Below are 19135 nucleotides of genomic sequence, written 5' to 3'. Positions count from 1 at the left end.
GCAGCACTCGACTGTGGAGGGAGGAGGGATGGGGAAGCGGCGTGGTGGAGGACCCGGCCCAGTACTAGGAGAGGGGAGGCAGGGCAGGGGAATCCAGGGGAGCAGTTCACTGGGCCCCTGACCCACCCGGAATCAGTGGGGCCCCTGAGGTGAGCGGATGACCCATAGTAGAGTGATCCGGAGCCGCAGCCCCTAGCAGGCGGGGCGTTAAGAGGAGGGGGACCCTGGCGAGATTGGATGAAGTGTTTGCTCCCCACCGACAGCCGGCTGTGAAAGTCTCTGGAGTGTGCTGAGAGGCAGCTGGGAGTAGCCTCGTTCTCCTCGCCCCGACTCATCAGGCCCTTCAGTAGGACATAAAAGATCTAATGCCCTCCAGGACCAAGGGTAAAGCGTTGAAGTCCGGCCAGCGCGTAGGGGACCCCCTGGTTACCCTCCCCTCCATGTGGTCAGCGATGGATAACAGGGACAACGGCGGAGATGATAACGGGCAGCACAATATGCAGACAGCTCGGGACGGAGCCGTGGACCAGGAGCATCTGACAAGACAGGACCTTAGAGGCGAGATGCAGGTCCTAGGAGAGACTTTAGCTAAAACGTTCCAGGATCAGTTTCAGTTGATGAGAACCGACTTGAATGTTGCGCTGGGAGAGCTGAAGCAGGAAATGGCCCAGTTAGGCGAAAGAACAGACATACTGGAAAGGGGTCTGCAGGAGGTGGAAAAGGACAACACAGCCAACGGGGAAGCTATTGACTGTTTGGATCTGGCGACGCGCAACTTTGAAGCCCAACTGGAGGACCTTGAAAATAGATCAAGAAGGGTCAATATTAGAGTGAAACTTCTTACGGAATCGGTAGTGGACAGAGACCTGAAGGAGGAAGTCCAGAGAATCTTCATGGGACTTTTGGGCGAGGGGGACCCCGAAGCGGTTGAGCTGGACAGGGTGCATAGAGTGGGCCGGCCCACTCGGGGGCCTAATGCTAGGCCTTGGGATGTTCTGGCCGCGTTTGCAAGGTTTGCTCAAAAGGAGGCGGTGCTGCGTGCAGTGAGGCTTCATGAACCAGTGAGCTACTAGGGCCAGGAGATCGCCCTGTTTCAGGACTTGGCGTACAGCACCCTAGTGAAAAGGAGGAATATGGGCCCTGCCCTGAGAGAGCTCACTAGAAAAGGTATTAAGCACAAGTTTTCCATTCGGGCTTTTGTTTGAGAGGGAGGGTGCCCAAAGGAGGGCTACTACATTGCAGGAGGCGGTTAATATTATTCACCTGGACCTCAAAGGTGGGGAGGTGGCCGATGGGGGGGCCCATTCGATTGCCTCGGTACAAGGGGACAGGGCCAAACCGTGGGCGTGGTCGACTGTCAGAGATAAAACAAGGAAGAGAATGAGCCGGAGGGGCCTACAGGAGAGGAGAGAGGAGAATGTCCGAGACGGGGAGGAGGGGATGGTGTCAGGCCCGGGGTAACTCGACGGATCCTTTGATGGGGGTGGTAGGATGGAACTGGGGGAGGGTGGTAGTACACTTCTTGGAACATGCAAGGACAAGAGAGTCCGGGATGGGCGGTGGGGATTCGGCCCGCCTTCCAAGTTGGGGTCCGGAGGGTGGGGGGAGGGACAGGGGAGGGTTGAGGGGGGTCTTCCAGCGGTGCCGAGAAGGCAGCGTGCCCGTAGGGGGGCCGGAACTCCCCGGGGGGGGGTAGAGGGGATGCGAGAGAGGTCAAAGGCCGAGAGGTGCAAAAACTGACCCACGGGATTGGAGCAGGAGAACAGGCGGGCAGCAGTCCTAATGGGGAGTTTGGGAGCTCACATGAAGAGGGACTTCGCCCTAAATTTGAGTTTCGGGGAGGGGAAGGGGGGTGGGAAAGGAGGGGGTGGTTTGGGTGGTGGTCCCAGCAGTCAATGGAGAAGGAAGGTCTTGAGGGGTTATTGGACGGGGGGCTGACAGGGGCGGAGGGGTGGGGAGGAAATCTGAGCCCCCCCCAGGAAGGAAGGGGGGGACATTACTTGGGAGCCTCGTGGGAGACTTGATGGGCAAGCTAGTTGCGGCGCATCATGCCCAAACGCTGTTTTTCGGTGGATAACACATAATATGAGGGGGCTTAACTCCCCCCTCAAGCGTACAAAATTGGAGCAATTTACTAGATCTCACAAGCCGGATGTGTTGGCACTGCAAGAGACCCACTTAAGGCGGCAAGATCAGGGCCGTCTGCGCCTGAAGGGCTTCCCACAGATATGGTTTGCGTCTGGCTCTACGAGGAGGGGATGCGTGGCCCTAGCCTTTGGAAGGGGGATCGACTTTAGACTCCAGGAGATTCCCAGAGATAGGAACGTAAGGTACATCATGGTGAGGGGGACAATAATGGGTTCCTGCTATACCATTGCATCGGAATATGCTCCCAATGTGGGCCAAGATCAGTTTCGTTTCTGCGGGATACCTTGAGTGTCTTGGAGAATTTCACGAGGGGCCAAGTGGTTCTGATGGGAGATTTCAATCTGGTCTGGGACAGGGGGCGGGACCGGTCCCGACATGGAGGGGAAGGGGGTGGAGTGGTAGCCTCTCCCCAACTGAGGGAGAGATGAGAAGAGGCCGGTCTACGCGATACATGGCGAGTACTACGGGGAGACGAGGAGGGTATCACCTTCCTTTCTGATGTTCACAGAACCCAGTCCCGAATTGATTACATTTGGTTATCCGCCAGTCTAATGGGAGAGGTAGAGGCTATGGGGTGGGCCCTCTGGGAATAGCCGATCATAAGGTGGTGCAAATGAAACTGAGGCTTGGGAGGCGAAGGCCAGGGGTGTGGGGCTGGAAATTCCCAGGGGAGCTCCTGAGGGATCCTGTGATATGCGAGGAGCTGGGAGGCAGGATTTGGGATTTCTTTGTAAGGAAAACTAGCATGGACACGAGTCTGAGCACAAGATGGGATGCCTTCAAGGCTACTTTGAGGGGGGAACTAATCGCAATAAAGGCAGAGAGAAATAAATTGTTAAGGGGTTTGGAGGCTCAGCTGGAGAGGGAGGTCGAGGCCGCTAGAGCCCGGATGCGAGAAACCCCCACGAGGAAGATACATAGGGAGTACAGGCTAGCGGAGGGCCAGCTCGGGATCTTGAGAACCAAGAAGGCGGAAGAAGCTTTGCTCAGGGTGAGGCAAAATTTTTACGCTAGGGCCAATAAGGCAGGTTCACTTCTAGCTCGCCTCTTGAGGGGACAAAGGGAACAGAAAGTGTTAACGGCTATTAAAGATCAGGGGGGTAGGAGACTAACCCGAGCCGAAGAAATAAAGGGGAGATTAGTGGAATTCTACGAAGCTCTTTACTCTTCCCAATGCCCAGTCCCACACCCGCAGGAAGAGTTCTTGAGGAACCTACCACTTCTGCAACTGTCCAGGGAAGAGGGCGAGGACTTAGGCCGACCTATCACGGAGGAAGAGGTGAGGGCAACTATAGTATCTCTTCCCCGAAACAAGGCTCCTGGGCCCGATGGCTACCCGGCCTCCTTTTACAAAGCGTTTTCCCACCTTTTGGTCCCGCGTCTAACACAGCTATTTAATTCATTTGGCGCTGTGGACGGAATCACTCCATCGATCGAAGAGGCTAAAATTACCCTTATACATAAAGCAGGGAAAGAGCCGGAAGAATGTACCTCCTATCGCCCTTATCAACACAGAGGCAAAAATGTTCACTTAAATATTGGCAAGGTGTCTGGAAAAGAATCTTCCTTCGTGTTACGCTCACCTGGACCCCACAGGGGTGTCGATCGGACCCGGACAGCTGCGGTCTCCTTCAACCTGATGCGTAGTGCAGAGATGACTGTCTGGACTGGCCCGCCTAGTCTTGTCTGCTGGACCCGAAGAAGTATTTTCCTGCAAGTGGAGACAGGGATTAACCACCTCTGGGTTTTAGTGATGGCCTCCCAACTGTTCTCGCTCTCCCCCACTAATCACCTCCGATATCCCCTTAGTAACCTCACCTTATGTTCGTAAAAGATGAGCTCTCCATCCTGCGTGTCTTGCAGGGGCGCGTAGATACCAGTTACTTCACTGGTTTGAAGGTGTTGGGAGAGTTCCGGTAAGTATTGACTCTGAAGTCCCTGGCGGGATTGGTAAGTATCAAGTTCAAAGAGTTCAATGTGACCGATGTTCACTCTTGTCCCCTTCCTTCCTTAAGTTGCAACTGAGTTCGTGAGAAGAAGGTCTCGTAGCTGCTGCTGGCGTTCAGGTAAGAGTCTGTGTTACCCAACGCTGTCCGGTAACTATTGCATGCGTTAACGTGTTTTTCTCCCTCTTTACAGATGCGGCATATGAAAATGTGGAGAGCTATGGAATAATATCGCCGGTGGTAAATCAGGTAAGTCTATGGTGGTAAGAGATTGTATTTGTTGATTCCCTTGGCTCACCTTGTTTTTTCTTGTGTCCCCTAGGTGCCGGATTACGGCGAAGAAATTATGGAGACAGTGCCGGATCGAAAGATGCTGTGAGAACTGGCGAGTACGGCGCCGTGCTGGAGCTGGCGAAGCGACGCATGCAGGACTGATGTACTTTCCAGGTCCGGAGATGAAATGGTTCCGGAATTAGGTGAGGAATTTGAAATAAGTTTGTTTTCTAACCTTGTCCTTTTCTTCTTTATTCTAGGAGCTCCGGATTTGAGGCGGGCATGGCAGAAGACTGGATGCTGGCTGCAGGCACGCAGGCGTGGCAGAAGACTGGATGCTGGCTGCAGGCACGTTGAGCGTCACGCTGCTGGATGCAGAATAACACGAAGCATGTGCTGCTGTTCGGGTGTGGTTTAAATAGCCTCCAAAGTAGTTCCAGGTAAGAAGTTTCCTAGAGCCACGCCAGAGTAAAAAATAGTCCCTGTAACAAATTAGTCCCATCCATGCCTCATGTAGGCTTGGACTCTTTTGCAGCATGGTCTGCATCAGGTAAGTAAAGTCTATGAGCCATGATGAGCCTGGCGCCTAAGGCGCCAAGACTGACCCCAGACAGCCCCTAGCCGGGACTGCTGAGGTTTAAACAAATGTCTGGATGCCTGCTCCCGGAGCTGAGGGCCTTGGTCCTAATGGCCGGGGGTAGGCATCATGACACTTCGCTAATTCACCAAGATGAGTCGGGCTTTGTGATGGGACAGCAAACCACCGATAACATAAGGAGGGTAGCTCACCTAGTGGAGAAATCCAGTAAGACGGCCACTCCGGCGATCCTCCTTGATCGGGTGGAGTGGTCGTTCTTATTTCAGGTGATGGAGAAAATTAGATTAGGGAAGAGATTTATAAACCTGGTCGCCGCCAATTATAAAAACCCCACATCACGCATCCTGGTAAATGGGAGATGTCCAGCCTTTTAGGCTCCAGTGGGGAACGAAACAGGGGTGCCCCCTCTCCCCACTACTCTACGCCACCTACTTGGAGCCACTCCTTATGGCAATACGTCAGGCAGAAGATATTAGGGGTATACCATTCGGAGGGGGACAACAAAGTAGCGGTCTTCGCCGATGATATGTTGCTCACACTAAGTAACCCAAAGGAGTCCCTTAAAGCATGAATAGCATTACTAACCACTTTCGGTTAACTTTCAGGTTTGCGTGTTAATTTCCAGAAGTCAGAGTTGATGAATTTGTCCCTAGGGGAGCAGGAAGTGAGGGAGACGAGGGCAATGTCCCCGTTCAAGTGGAGCCCGTCCGGGTTGCGGTATCTGGGAGTAAGGATAACCCCCTTGTTGGCGGGCTGGTACGGAGCAAATTATGAGCCGATTCTTTTAGCAATTAAAAAAGATTTACAGAAATGGGGCGTCCTGCCTATATCCTGGCTTGGTAGGGGGGCAGGCCTTAGAATGGCGATTCTCCCCAGAGTGCTTTATCTCTTTCAGGCTATCCCCTTGAGGGTTCCGGAAAGTTTCTTCAGGAAGCTGGATCAGATGATCAGGGAATTTGTCTGGTGGGGGAAAGAGATTGCGCTTATCCAGGCACTTACTAACGGCTTCCAGGAAGAGGGGGCGCTTGGCCTTCCCCCGACTTTCGCCGCTACCATGAAGCAGCATAGCTTAGGGTAATTAAGGAATGGTTCTCGAAGGATTACCTAAAGCATTGGGTGAAGATGGATAGAGCAGTAGCTCGGCATCACCTGGGGGAGGTTCTGTGGCTCCCACGAAGGCTGAGACCTCCCCACCTCTACCTGAGTGCCATTACAAAAAGTGTAGTGGACAGTTGGGATCCGGCTGTAGAGAAGCGGGGGATTACGACTTTCCCATCACCGTTCATTCCCATCTTCAATAATGGGGATTTCTCGCCAGGACTGGAGAGGGGGGTGTTCCTAGAATGGGAGAGTGGGGGGTGCAGAACCCTGAGGGACATGTTCATTGGGGATGGGGTGAAAACATTTAAGGAATGTAAACAGGAGTTCGGTCTGGGAGAGCGGGAGAGACTTTGAGATTTCCAAATTAGGCACTAGGTTATGTCTGCGTGAGTAAGGACGGCCGCGACTAGAGACCTAACGCATTTTGAAAGGTTTTTAACAACCCATGAGGGTGCCAGGGGGTTAATCTCAGATTTGTACAAGCAGTTAGAGAGAACCGGCCCGAGTGTCAGCTGGGTTTATATGGACGAATGGGGGCGGCATTGTGGGGTTAGAATGGAGCAGAAGGACTGGGAGAGGCTATGGAAATGGATCCCTAAGGTGGCAAAAGCAATCCAGTTGCAGGAAATTTGGTATAAATATATGTATGGATGGATGGCACTACACTCCTGGACGACTCCACGCAATCTATCCTGCTGCCTCGGGGGAGTGCTGGAGGGGCTGCGGGGAAATGGGCACAGCTACGCATGTATGGTGGGATTGCCCCATTATACAACCTTTCTGGTGCGTAATCACTCGGGCCATTGCTCAGGCGTTGGGGGACGGGGAGGGAGCTCACCAAGATCCCCGGGAGATCTTATTGGGGAAAAGTGGGCAGGAGGATGAAGTGGAAAGACAAGGTTGCACCAAGGCGAAAGTGATATTCACGCTGGCAGCAATGTCCCTCATTGCACAGTGGTGGAAGGGCCCTATGATCCCTACAGAGCAAGAATAGTTACGGGAATGGGCAACATATGCTGCCGAAAACAAACTGGAGACCTTTTATGCGGACTGGGGAGAGTCCTTGGAATACTTGAAAGGGGAATTCAGGGAACAATGGTGCCCTCAAAGACTTAAACTGTTGGACATCTACAGATGAAAGATTGGTCGGGAAACGGCCAGTGGGAAAGGACCATTGGTGCTGCGACAGGGGGTGGGGGGTTATTTCGATGTGGATTCGTATTTGTTTTCTTGTTAATGAAACAATAAAAAGAAGTTTAAAAAAACAAAAAATTGACTGTGCGCAGGATATTGCATGACCCGTCGCAAGACCACTTTGACTCAAAATTACTCGTTCGCTTCTTGATATAACCTTTTCCTCACTTTCACTCTTGCCATTTTTCAGCTGGATACCGTACAGAGACCTTCGATTGAGCACCCACGCGGTGCTGGACCTCTCTGTCAAAGGTATTATATCTTGCTTTTAAACTTCAATCACTCATCATCAGTTTAACTTTACTTGCGTCTCTTATCACATGCGTTTTAACAATGTTTGTTCCAGCGCTTGCCATACAATGTTGCTGCTTGCAACCTTGGCTTCAGCACAGACCGGTCTCGTATCTGACTCCCCAACTCACCGGCTGTGTTGATTTCTCTAATGCTTCTTTGTTCTTGGAGCCAAGGTCGGTACCACAGAGGCTGCTACTTCTTCCCGCTTCTTCCTCAATACTTGATTATTGACACGGGAGGGCCCCGGGTATCTCCGACACACAATGCAGGATTCTTCATCCTGGTTTCCTGGTCTTACGCTTTCTATTCTCAAGGTTTTTGGAAATTAACGGTTCCTTGTTGAAAAGGTCAAGGGAAATTCCCTCCTTGCAATCCCCTTCTGTTTTGCCATCTTTCTTCTCTCGTTCAGCTGCCGTCTCGAAACTGCTGTTTCCTCGTGTGCTTTGCCTCGTTTAAAGTGTGCTCTCATGCTCTGCCTTTTATCCGTTTGGGGAAGCTTAATGGAAGTCAGGTGTGTGTTCCTTCTGCAGGATGACGTCAGGTAGCTCTGGCATTTCTCCTAAGGGAGAGAATTGTGTTCCCTGAGGTTTGAGAGCATCTACAAACTGAGGCGGTGCTTCTCTAGACTCAGGAAGACTGTCTTCATTGGATGGTGTAACAGTGGCGTCAGCGAGGGGCGTTTTGGGCCCTAAATCATCCGTCGGGAAATGAGCTTGCAGTGCCGTCGACGGAGCCATGGTCGAAGATTTCGTTGACGACGGCGGGTCCGTGGACGAAGATTTTGTGGACATTAGCTTGACTTTATCTGTCGACGAGTGCGTGGTCAAAGATTTTGAGGACGGTACCTTATCCGTCGACGAGTGCATCGTGAACGAGTGCTTCGTGGATGAATGATGAGCTTCCTTCGTCGGCAATTGCGTCGTGGATGATAAACTCGCCGATTAGGACTTAGTCGTGGACGAAGCGGTTTGCCGCGTGGTGGTCGTCGAAGAGGGTCTCGTCGACGGCTAGGTGGATGACGGGCCTCAATCTTTACCACCGCTCGTAGACGGCTTCTTCGTGGACAACTGCCCCCCCCCCCCCCGTTTTTTGCAAACTCCTCCTTACCTCTGGAGGTAGTTTTGCCATAGAGTGCTTCATCTTATGGCTTGTAGAGTCCAGGGGAGGTAGGAAAGGTATAATTTCCAGCTTCCTTTTACTCTTGAGAGTGGGAGAGGAACCCCTTTCCATTGAAGAAGCCCTTCTTTAAAGGTTTGCTTCTCGGATGATTTGCTGGAGTGAACAGGAGCTGTCTTCTCAGATTCGTCGTCTGAAGAAAATTCCTTGGCTTCCAGATGCAGAAGTCGTCTTCTATGCCTGTCTTGTAGGGTCTTAGTTGAAAAAGACTTGCAAATGTGACATTTCTGGATGTCATGAGGGTACAGACAGTATATACAGTGATCATAGGGGTCTTTCATGTAAACCACATTTCTCCTGCACCTCGTGCAATCCCTGAATAGGGAAGGCTTCTTAGTTGGTTGACGTTCAGCCATCTGAAGAGAAAGTTCACTCGACGAATTCTGGGTCCAAATAAAGTTTTTTGAAATCCCAAAAACTAGTAGAGATATCCCCTAGCCAGGGGAATGTGGTAGAGAATATAGAAATATAAACTACTGTGAAAATAGAAGGATATTTGAAAAAAAGCTCTGAGAGCTTGAGGACTCCCTGTGTCAATTAGACTCCGGTGAAAAATCTGAAGATGGCTGCCTGGGGCGGAGCTTAAGCCCTGCCACCTAATTGGTTGGGGTCATAAAGGACCAAAGTGAGGTGGAGGGACTACACAATAGAATGTCTCATAGGCCATAATGGGCTATGTACATGCATTGCTATGAGCAATGTGTGTATATTAAAAAATGTTTTAATAATTATTTTTATCACTGAGGATTCCCAGTCTGACGACGGGGAATATTCTAGCATCTGAATCTATGAAAGATATAATGCTGGAGAAAGGGGGAGAGCCGATACAAGTAATTTGCCACAAACAGGATGTGAGAAGTTGACACAGTATAACCGAGGAGAAGCTGAGGGGACAGGGCGTTGCAGTTGTGCCCTGCGGAGAAGCACATACCCTTCCTATAAACCATGGCACCACTTAGTATCATCTGAAATGTCAGGAGGTTGAATTGCCCGTCTAAGAGCCAGAAGGTCTTGTTGTATATGCAACGCCATCAGGTGGGGATTGCCTTCTTACAGGAGACTCACTTAACACCGTAGCTGGAGTCCAAATTCGGAAGGAGCGGGGCTACCACACATACTTTTCATCGTATTCCTCATATGCATGGGGTGTGAGTACCCTTATCCACAGTTCAGTGGAGTTTCGCCAGACCAATGTTATCAAAGATCGAGAGGGGAGGGTGCTGGTGGTGCAGGGGATAATTCAGGGGAAGACGAACACCTTAGTTAATTACTATGGCCCAAACCAAGATATGACAGACACGCTGGATTGGATAGAACAGCAGCTGGGGAAATTAGCGATGGGGAGTTAATTTGGGCTGGTGACTTCAACACAGTGATGAGCCGCGCACGTGATCGGACGGGAGATAGCCAACGCCGAGGAAGCAGAGGGACAAGCAAGCTACAGGGCATGATATTGGAGACAGACGATGTGTGGAGGGTTACAAATCAGAATTCAAGGAAATACACATGCTATTCTGCACCTCATAACTCAGTGTCACGATTAGATTTCTTTTTGGTATCACAATCACTGTTGGGACAGGTTGGAAAGGTAGTAATCCTTGCCCGCATGCTATTTGATCACACTCCCGTACAGCTGACTGTTGAGTTATCAGGCCGTGCAACAGAAAGAACTCCCTGGAGGTTCAAAAGTGAAGGTCTCACGGATAAGGTGCTTAGGGAGGGCTTGACGCCGGCCATAGATACTTTCTTCGAAATCAATGAGGGTTCAGTGCAGTCCATGGGGATATTGTTGGAAAGTTTTAAATGTGTGATGAGAGAGGAATGCATATCCAGGTAATCAGGGATCATAAGGCAAATTAGAAGGGAACTGGCCGCCAAGGAAAGTAAAATACGAGCAATGCAAGCGGCCACCTAGAACAGAGATCCTGCAGCAGCTGCAGGATGTGCAGGAGTTGGCACGAAGGAAAGCCAAATACATATGGGGCAGGTCAGCAGTACGTCAATATGGGGAGGGGCAGATCCTGGGCAGAACGTTAGCATGGGCGACCAAGATGGACAACCTCAGGAGCAGAATTCCAGCGATAGTGGATGAACATGGGGTGGATCTGTTTGAGGACAATGAGATAGTCCAAAAGTCTTTTGGGTACTATAAACAACTATATTCCTCCCAAACTCTGGATTCCCAGGCAGAGATAGATTCGTACTTGGACCAGGTAGGCCTACACTGGTTCACAGATGAACAGAGGGAATGGCTCGGCCACCCATTGACACTGGATGGGTATACGTCCGAATTTTACAAGCATCATGCCGATAAACTTGCTCCATATCTGCTGCAGATGTATCAGCACAGCCTAGCAGAGGGACAGCTGCCAGAGTCCCTGCGGGAGTCAGTGTTGGTGGTGGTACTACTGAAACGGACAAACTGTGCAATGACTGCTCCTCCTACCGCCCGATATCACTTTTCAATCTTGACAACAAAATCTTAGCCAAAATCCTAGAGTCTCGTTTATCACCTTTGATGCGAACTATGGTGAGAGCGGATCAGGCTGGTTTCATACCAGGACGTTCCACCTCATATGGACTCAGGAGAATGTTCGGGTTAATGGCGGTGGTGCCACAATAGGACTCAGTGGTGGCAGCTTTGCTCAATGTCACCAAGGCGATCGATTCAGTCGAATGGCCGTTCCTGTTCTCGGTGTTGCACCAGATGGGAATGGGGGAGCAGTTCATAGCCATGGTGTCATTATTATATATACTCCCAGTTGCCAAGATAAGGGTGAATGGTCAATTGACATCTACTATAGCACTGGGGACACGTCAGGGATGCACCCTCTCAACCCTGCTGTTCGCCCTGGCAATAGAAACACTAGCGGAGAGGATAAAAGAGCTACACATACGCCGAGGAGTCCAATTGCATACTCAGATTGGTGATATCACTGTACGCGGACGACCTGGTGTTGTTGAACCAAGACCCCAGTACCAATCTAGACCTGGTCATGTGCAATGTTCAGCAATTTGGGGATCGATCGTGGTTAAGAGTGAATGCCAGCAAAACAGTCCTCTTCCCACAAACAAACAAAGTGGAGCAGTATCAAGATGGGTGGGGATTCCAATGGCACATGGTCCAGAGCTGCTACCTAGGGATTAATATTGCAAAGGACAATAGGGTTATATATAATAACAATTACATAAGAATTTTAGAACAAGCAAAGGTGGCAATGTCCAGATGGAAGACCCTTCCCCCTCAACCTATACGGCAGGATATCTGTAATTAAAATGACACTACTCCCAAGGTTTCTGTATGTTTTCTTAAACACCCCTATAACAGTGCCCAGGGAATATTTTCGGGAACTGAAATCGGCAGAATTACAGTTCATATGGGCGGGCAAACAAGTGAGGGTCTCCTAGGACAAGCCAACGGTGCCCATACAGGAAGGGGGCCTAGCGCTGCCAGAATTTTAAACATACTATAAAGTTGCACAGGCGGGTTTTCTCCTCTACTGGTTTGGGGTGCGGGGAGATAGAAGGCACGTCGAAGTGGAAAGGGCCATTGCAGCGCGGGCATCATTTGTTTGTTTATTTATTTGGTAATGCGCACCGTACCCTTAGGTAGCATTGTTGAGGTCTGTAATTCTTACGGCAGGGCACACCGAGCACACAATATGGTAGATGTAACCTGCAGGGTCGGGACCCGCATAGAACACAAGACCAAGGGGGAGGTTCTCTATTCTCCCAGGATTATGGTAATACATAACCCTGAGGTCCCGATCACCAGTGAAGTGGGTTTTGTGTCCCTGATGAAAAGACTAGGATTGACACACTTTGGGGAGCTTTTTCCCCAATGGGATGTTTATGAAACTGGATATGTTGAAGGAGAAAGGGGAATTATCCGCGTTGGAAGTGTTCCTTTATTACAGGCTGAAGGTGACCTTACGTCCACTTTCCCCGGGCAACCACAGGTCGCTTGCATACTGGACAGGCTGCTTCAGGGGGTCTCGGCAGTAAAGTAATATTGGTGTTGTATATCATGTGCCTCAACTCTAGGGAAGAAGCAACATCTACTCGAGGGAAATGGGAACAGGCCCTGGTGCAGGAGATCTCAGAAGAGATGTGGAGGTACTGTTGCGAGATTACTAGAAAGGAGGCCATTAATGCAAGATTCAAATTAATCCATTTAAAATATCTACATCAATATTACTATTCACCGACCCAACTGAAAATACTTCCTGGACACCTCGAGTAGATGCATCAGATGCGATAACACACCATCAGACTTTCCCCATATAGTGTTACGCCTCGGCAGGCCCGGAGGAAGGTTATTGCCCTCCGTAAGGGTATGAGTCATATTGCAAACCCATTCTACGCCCACTGGCAACTGCCCTGGAAAATAGTGGCTTCGGCTCACTCCGCAGCACTCTGCGGCAAGTTGGACTACGATTCCCAGCCTTCCGCCTCCCGCTGTCAGCTGAGAGGCGATGATGCGTGAACCTCGGTTTCGTCCAGTTCCGCCTTCTCCTTCCCGATTTAAACCTCGGAACCGGGCGAAACGCTGCTTCTGATTAAAGTTGCATCCCGGTATTTAGAAGTTCCGTCTTCAATCCTGCTTTACTTACCTGTGTACCAGACCTGTTGCCTCCTTCACGGACTGCTTTTGCCTGCCGCTTTTTGGAACCTTGTGATCACGGCATCGGTAAGACTCTTCTTTTCACCACTTGCTAACAAGCATATCTCCTGTACTCATTGTACCTTGCCGCTGAACTATATCACCTGCAATACTCCAACTCAATTGTGTCCCTTATTGTTGCTGTTACCTTCCTCTCCACAATCAGACTTCCATTGGACATTCTTCAGTAGTGCACAGGGACGCTTTGCGGATAGTGCACCTACCCGACTCTAGTGCGGCCCTCGTTCCGCCCGGGTTCAGTTCCCTAACTAACCTACCCATTTGTTATTTTGCACTTCCGTTTTATGAACTCTTTGGGACAACACAGGCTCAACAGCACATCAGTGGTAAGGGTTTTCTGTTGTATGATTATCCATATTCCCTAGCTAATCGACCACTATAGTCAGGATAGGTTACATTCTCCTCTCTTACTTGTAGGTGGTTCCGGTTGCCTTGAAACAAGGGGAGGGCATAGCTCAGGTACTACTAGAAAGAAGTATCGAGGGAAAGGGATCTTTCTTATTTCCAATTGCTCACCTCTTGTTTTTCCTTTACAGCTCGGTTCTTGGCGGTGTGTCCTCCCCGCCCTTTTGAGCGATCAGTCCCTCTGCCTGGTCCTACCCAGCAGAGGGTCATATCGTTAAAAAGGTCTTGTGTCCTCACAGAGAGGAGGCTAGGTTGGAGGCCCCGACCTAGCTCTTCAATCAATAGTTCAGTCCTGTCTCTTCCGGCCACCGATTTGGTATACTTCCCGTCCGGTGAGTAACATATAGCTTGGGGTTGTTCTACCATTCGACATTTCTGGGAGCAAGTATTCGAAAGTCAGCGGCATCACAGGGCAAGAGGTAGAACCGGATCGACTGATACCCTTGTTCGGTTACACGAAATCGATACCCAAACATATTAGAAAACTGGTGGTGCTGCTCCTGATACTGGCCAAGCGACGGGTGGCAAAGCTGTGGAGGGGCGGGGGGGTTAGAAAGAGCACGGGGATAGCTCAAAGGAAAGCCGATATTCTATATTGTAATGATATGGAAACCGGATGGGGCTCCATGGCCCATAATCAATATGGTTAGCAGGGGCGTTGCTAGGGAGGCTAAGGGGGCTATAGCCCCTGATCTTTTGGTTGTAGCCCCAGATAAAATCTCAGGAGCTTCAGCCAAAAGACTAGCTAGCCCCCAGTCCCAACAGTTCCGACATCAGCGTAGCCACGGGTCTTTTCCAGACCTAGCAACTCCCCTGATGGTGAGAGACACATGTGGGACGCTTATACACAATTCCTGATCAGACAATCAGACGACGGGGAGGTGAAACCCTCCACATCCTAGCTTCACCCGCAAGAAATGGAGGGATCAAAGCAAGTTTGGTATGCTGTACAGACTCTCACCAACACCCAATCACTAACAATTTACCGAGGACAATGAACTCAATGTGGCATTATTTAATAGAAGTACGAACTACGATTTTGCAACAAAATGTACCATGCAATTATGTGGGGATGCACCGAAGGGGGAGGGTAGGGGTACTTGTTATGTTGGCACACTGTGCCGGTTAGGTTTTCAATGCCAATAAAAAGAATACAATACAAATTTTAAAAAATGCTACCTTTAGTTCAGGAGATTCTGAGCACAGTTCTTCGAGGCAATGACTAGTTCCTCAACACTGTGGGGATGTAGTCCTCTGTATCCACGGGTAACTGTGGTCATCAGTGAGCCTAGCACAGTATAAAGGAGGAGGTCTGGTTGGGCTCCCATGGTAGCCTCTCTGCATCACACTTCCGACACAATCTGTCCTGAAGCCAAATAGGACACACAAAGGATGTTCAGATCTCAAGTGTCTACCAATGCAGAAGTCCAAGTACTTTCTTTTCTCATCCAGATGGTGAAAAACCTGTCTGCAGGCTTTCTGTGGTACTGTATCTTGTGACTAACACCACAAACGTTCTGACCGGGCCACCTGGTCATATTGGCTCACTTCGATCAGACGCTGGGACTCTCGCAGCAGGGCACAGAAGGTTTTGAGTTTCTAGCAAATTATAGAACCCTCATCCCTTCGAAAGTGGCCAACCAGTATACACTTGTTGTATTAGATGTTACTAGATATCCTGAGGCATTTCCTTTGAGGGCCAACAATGTGGAGAACATCTTGAAATATCTTATGCCTTACTTCCCACACGTGGGTTTTCCAAGGAATTCCTGACTGACCAGGGGACCCATTTCATGTTCCACCTAAATACAAACCTTAAGAGAGCATTTAAGATTAAGACCCTCTGTACCGCCGTTTATCACCGACAAACACATGGATTGGTGGAGTGCTGTAACCAAACGCTGAATATTCTCTGGAAGTTGCTCTCCGAAGATGCCAAGAGGTGGCATGAATACTATTCTGGGACATCTTCGATGCCAGAAAAATGCTGCAAGTGTCCTTGGGCTTTAGCAACTATGGAAGGGACCAATATTGTATTCTGGCCGAGAGCAGGACCATCCTTGGGAGACAATGGCTGATCTGGGACCTGACCAAGCAACACTTGGGAATCTGCACCCACATTCTACACCAGTCCTTGGGTTCTTTTCTCCGGTTCTGGATTTGAGCAGCACCCTTTTCTAGGGTCCTGATCTATCTCACTAGCTCTGCGAACCTCAAATAAGCTTCTTCACTCTCAGTGAGACAACACACCTCCTTCTGCCTCAAAGTGCTGCCTCGGCCTGGTCTGCCTAAATCATCCTAGGCATAGTAGCTGGTTTCGCTGTCACCCTTTTTCTCATCTACGGAGTCAAAGGTTACCTCATTTTCCCCAGCTCTATATTCTCTCCGTCCAACCATCAATCCTTCGTCTTCACCACCTCCTTCCTCTAGTGATATGCACCTGGAATCTCCCACCATTTCCACCTCCCCCTCTCCTCAGTCTTCCAGAACCTCCTTTCCACCATCTCTCCACTTACCAGCCTCTACCAAAATCCCCTTTCCTCAGACTGAGCTGCTTGGCTTATCGATGGTAATCTTCCTCACCGCTAGGTGGGGCTCGGAATGATGGTCAGCAACTGTGTTGGCCTGTGTTGTGCTGAGCCCGACTGGTTAATGTGACCTGGGTCATGTGGGCTGGAAAGGGCCTGAACCTCATCTTTTTTAGGTCCCGACATCATTTTGGATTTCATTTTCCTCTTTGTGACTCTCCCTGTTGCAGCCTCTAGTGCAATACAATCCAGTTTCCCTAGCATATGAATTGGAAGTCAAGAGATGCTTTGGTAATTCTAAAAAAAAAAAACAGCTTCCCCTTTGAAAAGTCTCTCCGAGCAAGGAATTTCAAACATTGCATCTCTGGCATGTAAATCCTTCACCGGTAAACAATGCTTCAATTAATTTGTTTGCCACGTCTTTCTTTCTTTGTTCGGGGAAACGCAGATCTGCAGCATTGTATCCACAGAACTCCTACGTTCACTGTGGGTGTTTCTATTCATAAGTAATGACTTTGCTTTGAATTATGTTGAACTTGTATCACATCCCTCTCTACCTTGCAGTGTGTCTGGAAATTATCTCACTTAAAAGGGAAATATACTTATTTCTAGGCTGGTGGTTTTGGATCTGGCACACGATTACTTTAGGACACATAAGGGTTCTCTAGTAAACCTAGGGTAAATGGGAATAGAACTTCACTGCGCTTGTCCCCTGCCTTTGAGCACAGATTCAGTGAGGGTGGTCTTGGGATCCCTCATACACATCCGGGCCCAGCATCCTCTGACTTGAAGCAATACAAGGTCCATTCGACCACCCTCCTGATAGTCCCCATAGTTAAGCAGGAGACTTCGTCATAGACACAACAGATGGAAAGGGGGAAGTTGGTGATTCAAAAGAAGCTACTTAAGCTAGAAACTGAAGCGGCTACACCAGCGGCTGCACTACAATCAGCCTGGCTACAAGAAATTGAAAAGGTGAAGTATTTTCTTTTTATTCAGTTTGAGGGAGCAATTTCCTTTATGAAATACTTTAAATGGGATGCTCTGAAAAATGTCAAACAATTGTCTTTTTACTGCATCTAAAGATGTCAGAATGCTGTTCACAATCATTATTGAGGATGATAGAAATGTTTATGTAGGGATTAAGCATTCAGGGAATTAAGAAGGTATTTTATAATTATTATGCCATGCTGGCAAGCTCTCAAAAACACACACATTTCCTGTTTGAGGACTGGTCAGTGGGGAATTGGGGTGGAAGTTATAGGTGTTTATTTTTAGAGTCACAATTTGAAAGGGAGCGTAAGGGTTGTCTAAAGAGATGAAATGGGGGCTAGATGTAACCAAGAAGTTGAAATGCTGATTGTTTAATTAACATGTCTTGCCTGCAATCATTTAAAAAAATGTTCTATAAAAAAAACAGATTGAGGCGACTCATTGACAATTCAAATGGAAGAAAAGTAGAAGCCCTAAACGGACTTCAAACTCTAAATACAGCAATTCAAGGTGGCTCACCTACCGTTTCAGGGTCATTTTCAAAAATCTCCCGGGCTTCTTCTTTATTGCACAATTCTTCAATGCACTCTCTTTCCAGATTTCCCTTTTTACTCTCTTCAAGAAACGTGTTTGCCCGACGCTTCCGTAGAAGAAACTCTGACGCATACTGCCGAGACACAACTGGGGGGAAATACAACATGGCGATTGAGTTTCGGACCGTTAGGTACATTTTAGTTAACTACATCACTGTATATTTAAAAGAAAAGCAATATCATAGCCCAGATATAGATGTATTAACATTTTACAATCCTGAATACTTAGTTTACAAGCATAGAAAACAGTTTTTCATAATTTAAAGAAACGTATGGGCACCGTTTTCCCATTTGTGGTTTAAGAAGCCAACCTTCCCACCCTTCCACAAATCTTGCTTATATAAACGATAACCTGCTTTTGATCAAGAAGGCGCTCGGTTAAAAATAACACTTGCTGTAGAGGTTGCATGTCCATATATTTACAAAGCATTGGCAAAGTTGTTTAAGTATAGGGGACCTGGCTTTATTGTATGTGACATTTATCCTCGCATGCTCATGTACAACAGCTTCATATTCTATAGAAGCATGCCAGATGATACCAGTGCATGGTCAGGTAGCCCCTTATACGCAAGGTGCAGGCTTCAATGTCAAGGCATAGCATTCATCTGTCTATATAGAGGCTTACATACTAGGCACAGCCCCACACAACTATGAACTGCGGTGTGCATATTATATAGCCAAGTGTTTCCATTTCCAAAGTGTATCCTCGTATTGTGGTGCAAAATAAACACCCAAAAGTAACCTTGACCAGAAAAATATATTGGGCACAGAAGCACGTATTAGGATACAGCCTCATTTGCCCATGCACATTATATTTCTAGAGTCAGCCATCATGCGCCAGGTGTATCCTCTCTAATTACAGACATTACAGTCCCCGGTCAATAATCTATAGCAAGGCACAACATCAAAAGCGACATTACATCTCAATATACCGTGGGAACCCTTATATGCTCAGCAAAACCCTGTTTGTCCAGTTACAATAACTGAAATAGCCCAGGCCCATATAGAGACTCGTGCACTAGTGCTGCTGACACAGCTATCAAATCCCAGGTGAAAGCATCATATGCCTTGATACAAACTTCCCTTCAACCACTACAGGCACCACATAGAATTCACCACGTTAGCAAGGGAGAACTCTCACATTACGCAGGGACCTTCGTCCTGGGTTCAATCCAATTGTCCTGTTGGGCTCTAGGCTTGAG

At 48.9% G+C, this 19135-nt stretch overlaps 1 protein-coding gene across 1 annotated transcript in view; it reads right to left on the bottom strand.

Moving 5' to 3' along the window:
* The window catches only part of PROS1 (protein S), an 858149-nt gene that overhangs the window by 743886 nt on the left and 95128 nt on the right, over positions 1-19135 (bottom strand). Inside the window, exon 2 of the mRNA XM_069637200.1 lies at positions 17864-18021. Within this exon, the coding sequence (XP_069493301.1) occupies positions 17864-18021 (158 nt within the window). The remainder of the gene's footprint in view (positions 1-17863; positions 18022-19135) is intronic.

The sequence above is a fragment of the Ambystoma mexicanum genome, chromosome 7p, assembly GCF_040938575.1.
Source record: "Ambystoma mexicanum isolate Mex_15411 chromosome 7p, UKY_AmexF1_1, whole genome shotgun sequence".
Classification (NCBI taxonomy): Eukaryota; Metazoa; Chordata; class Amphibia; order Caudata; family Ambystomatidae; genus Ambystoma; species Ambystoma mexicanum.
This window is presented reverse-complemented; position numbering and strand designations above follow the sequence as displayed.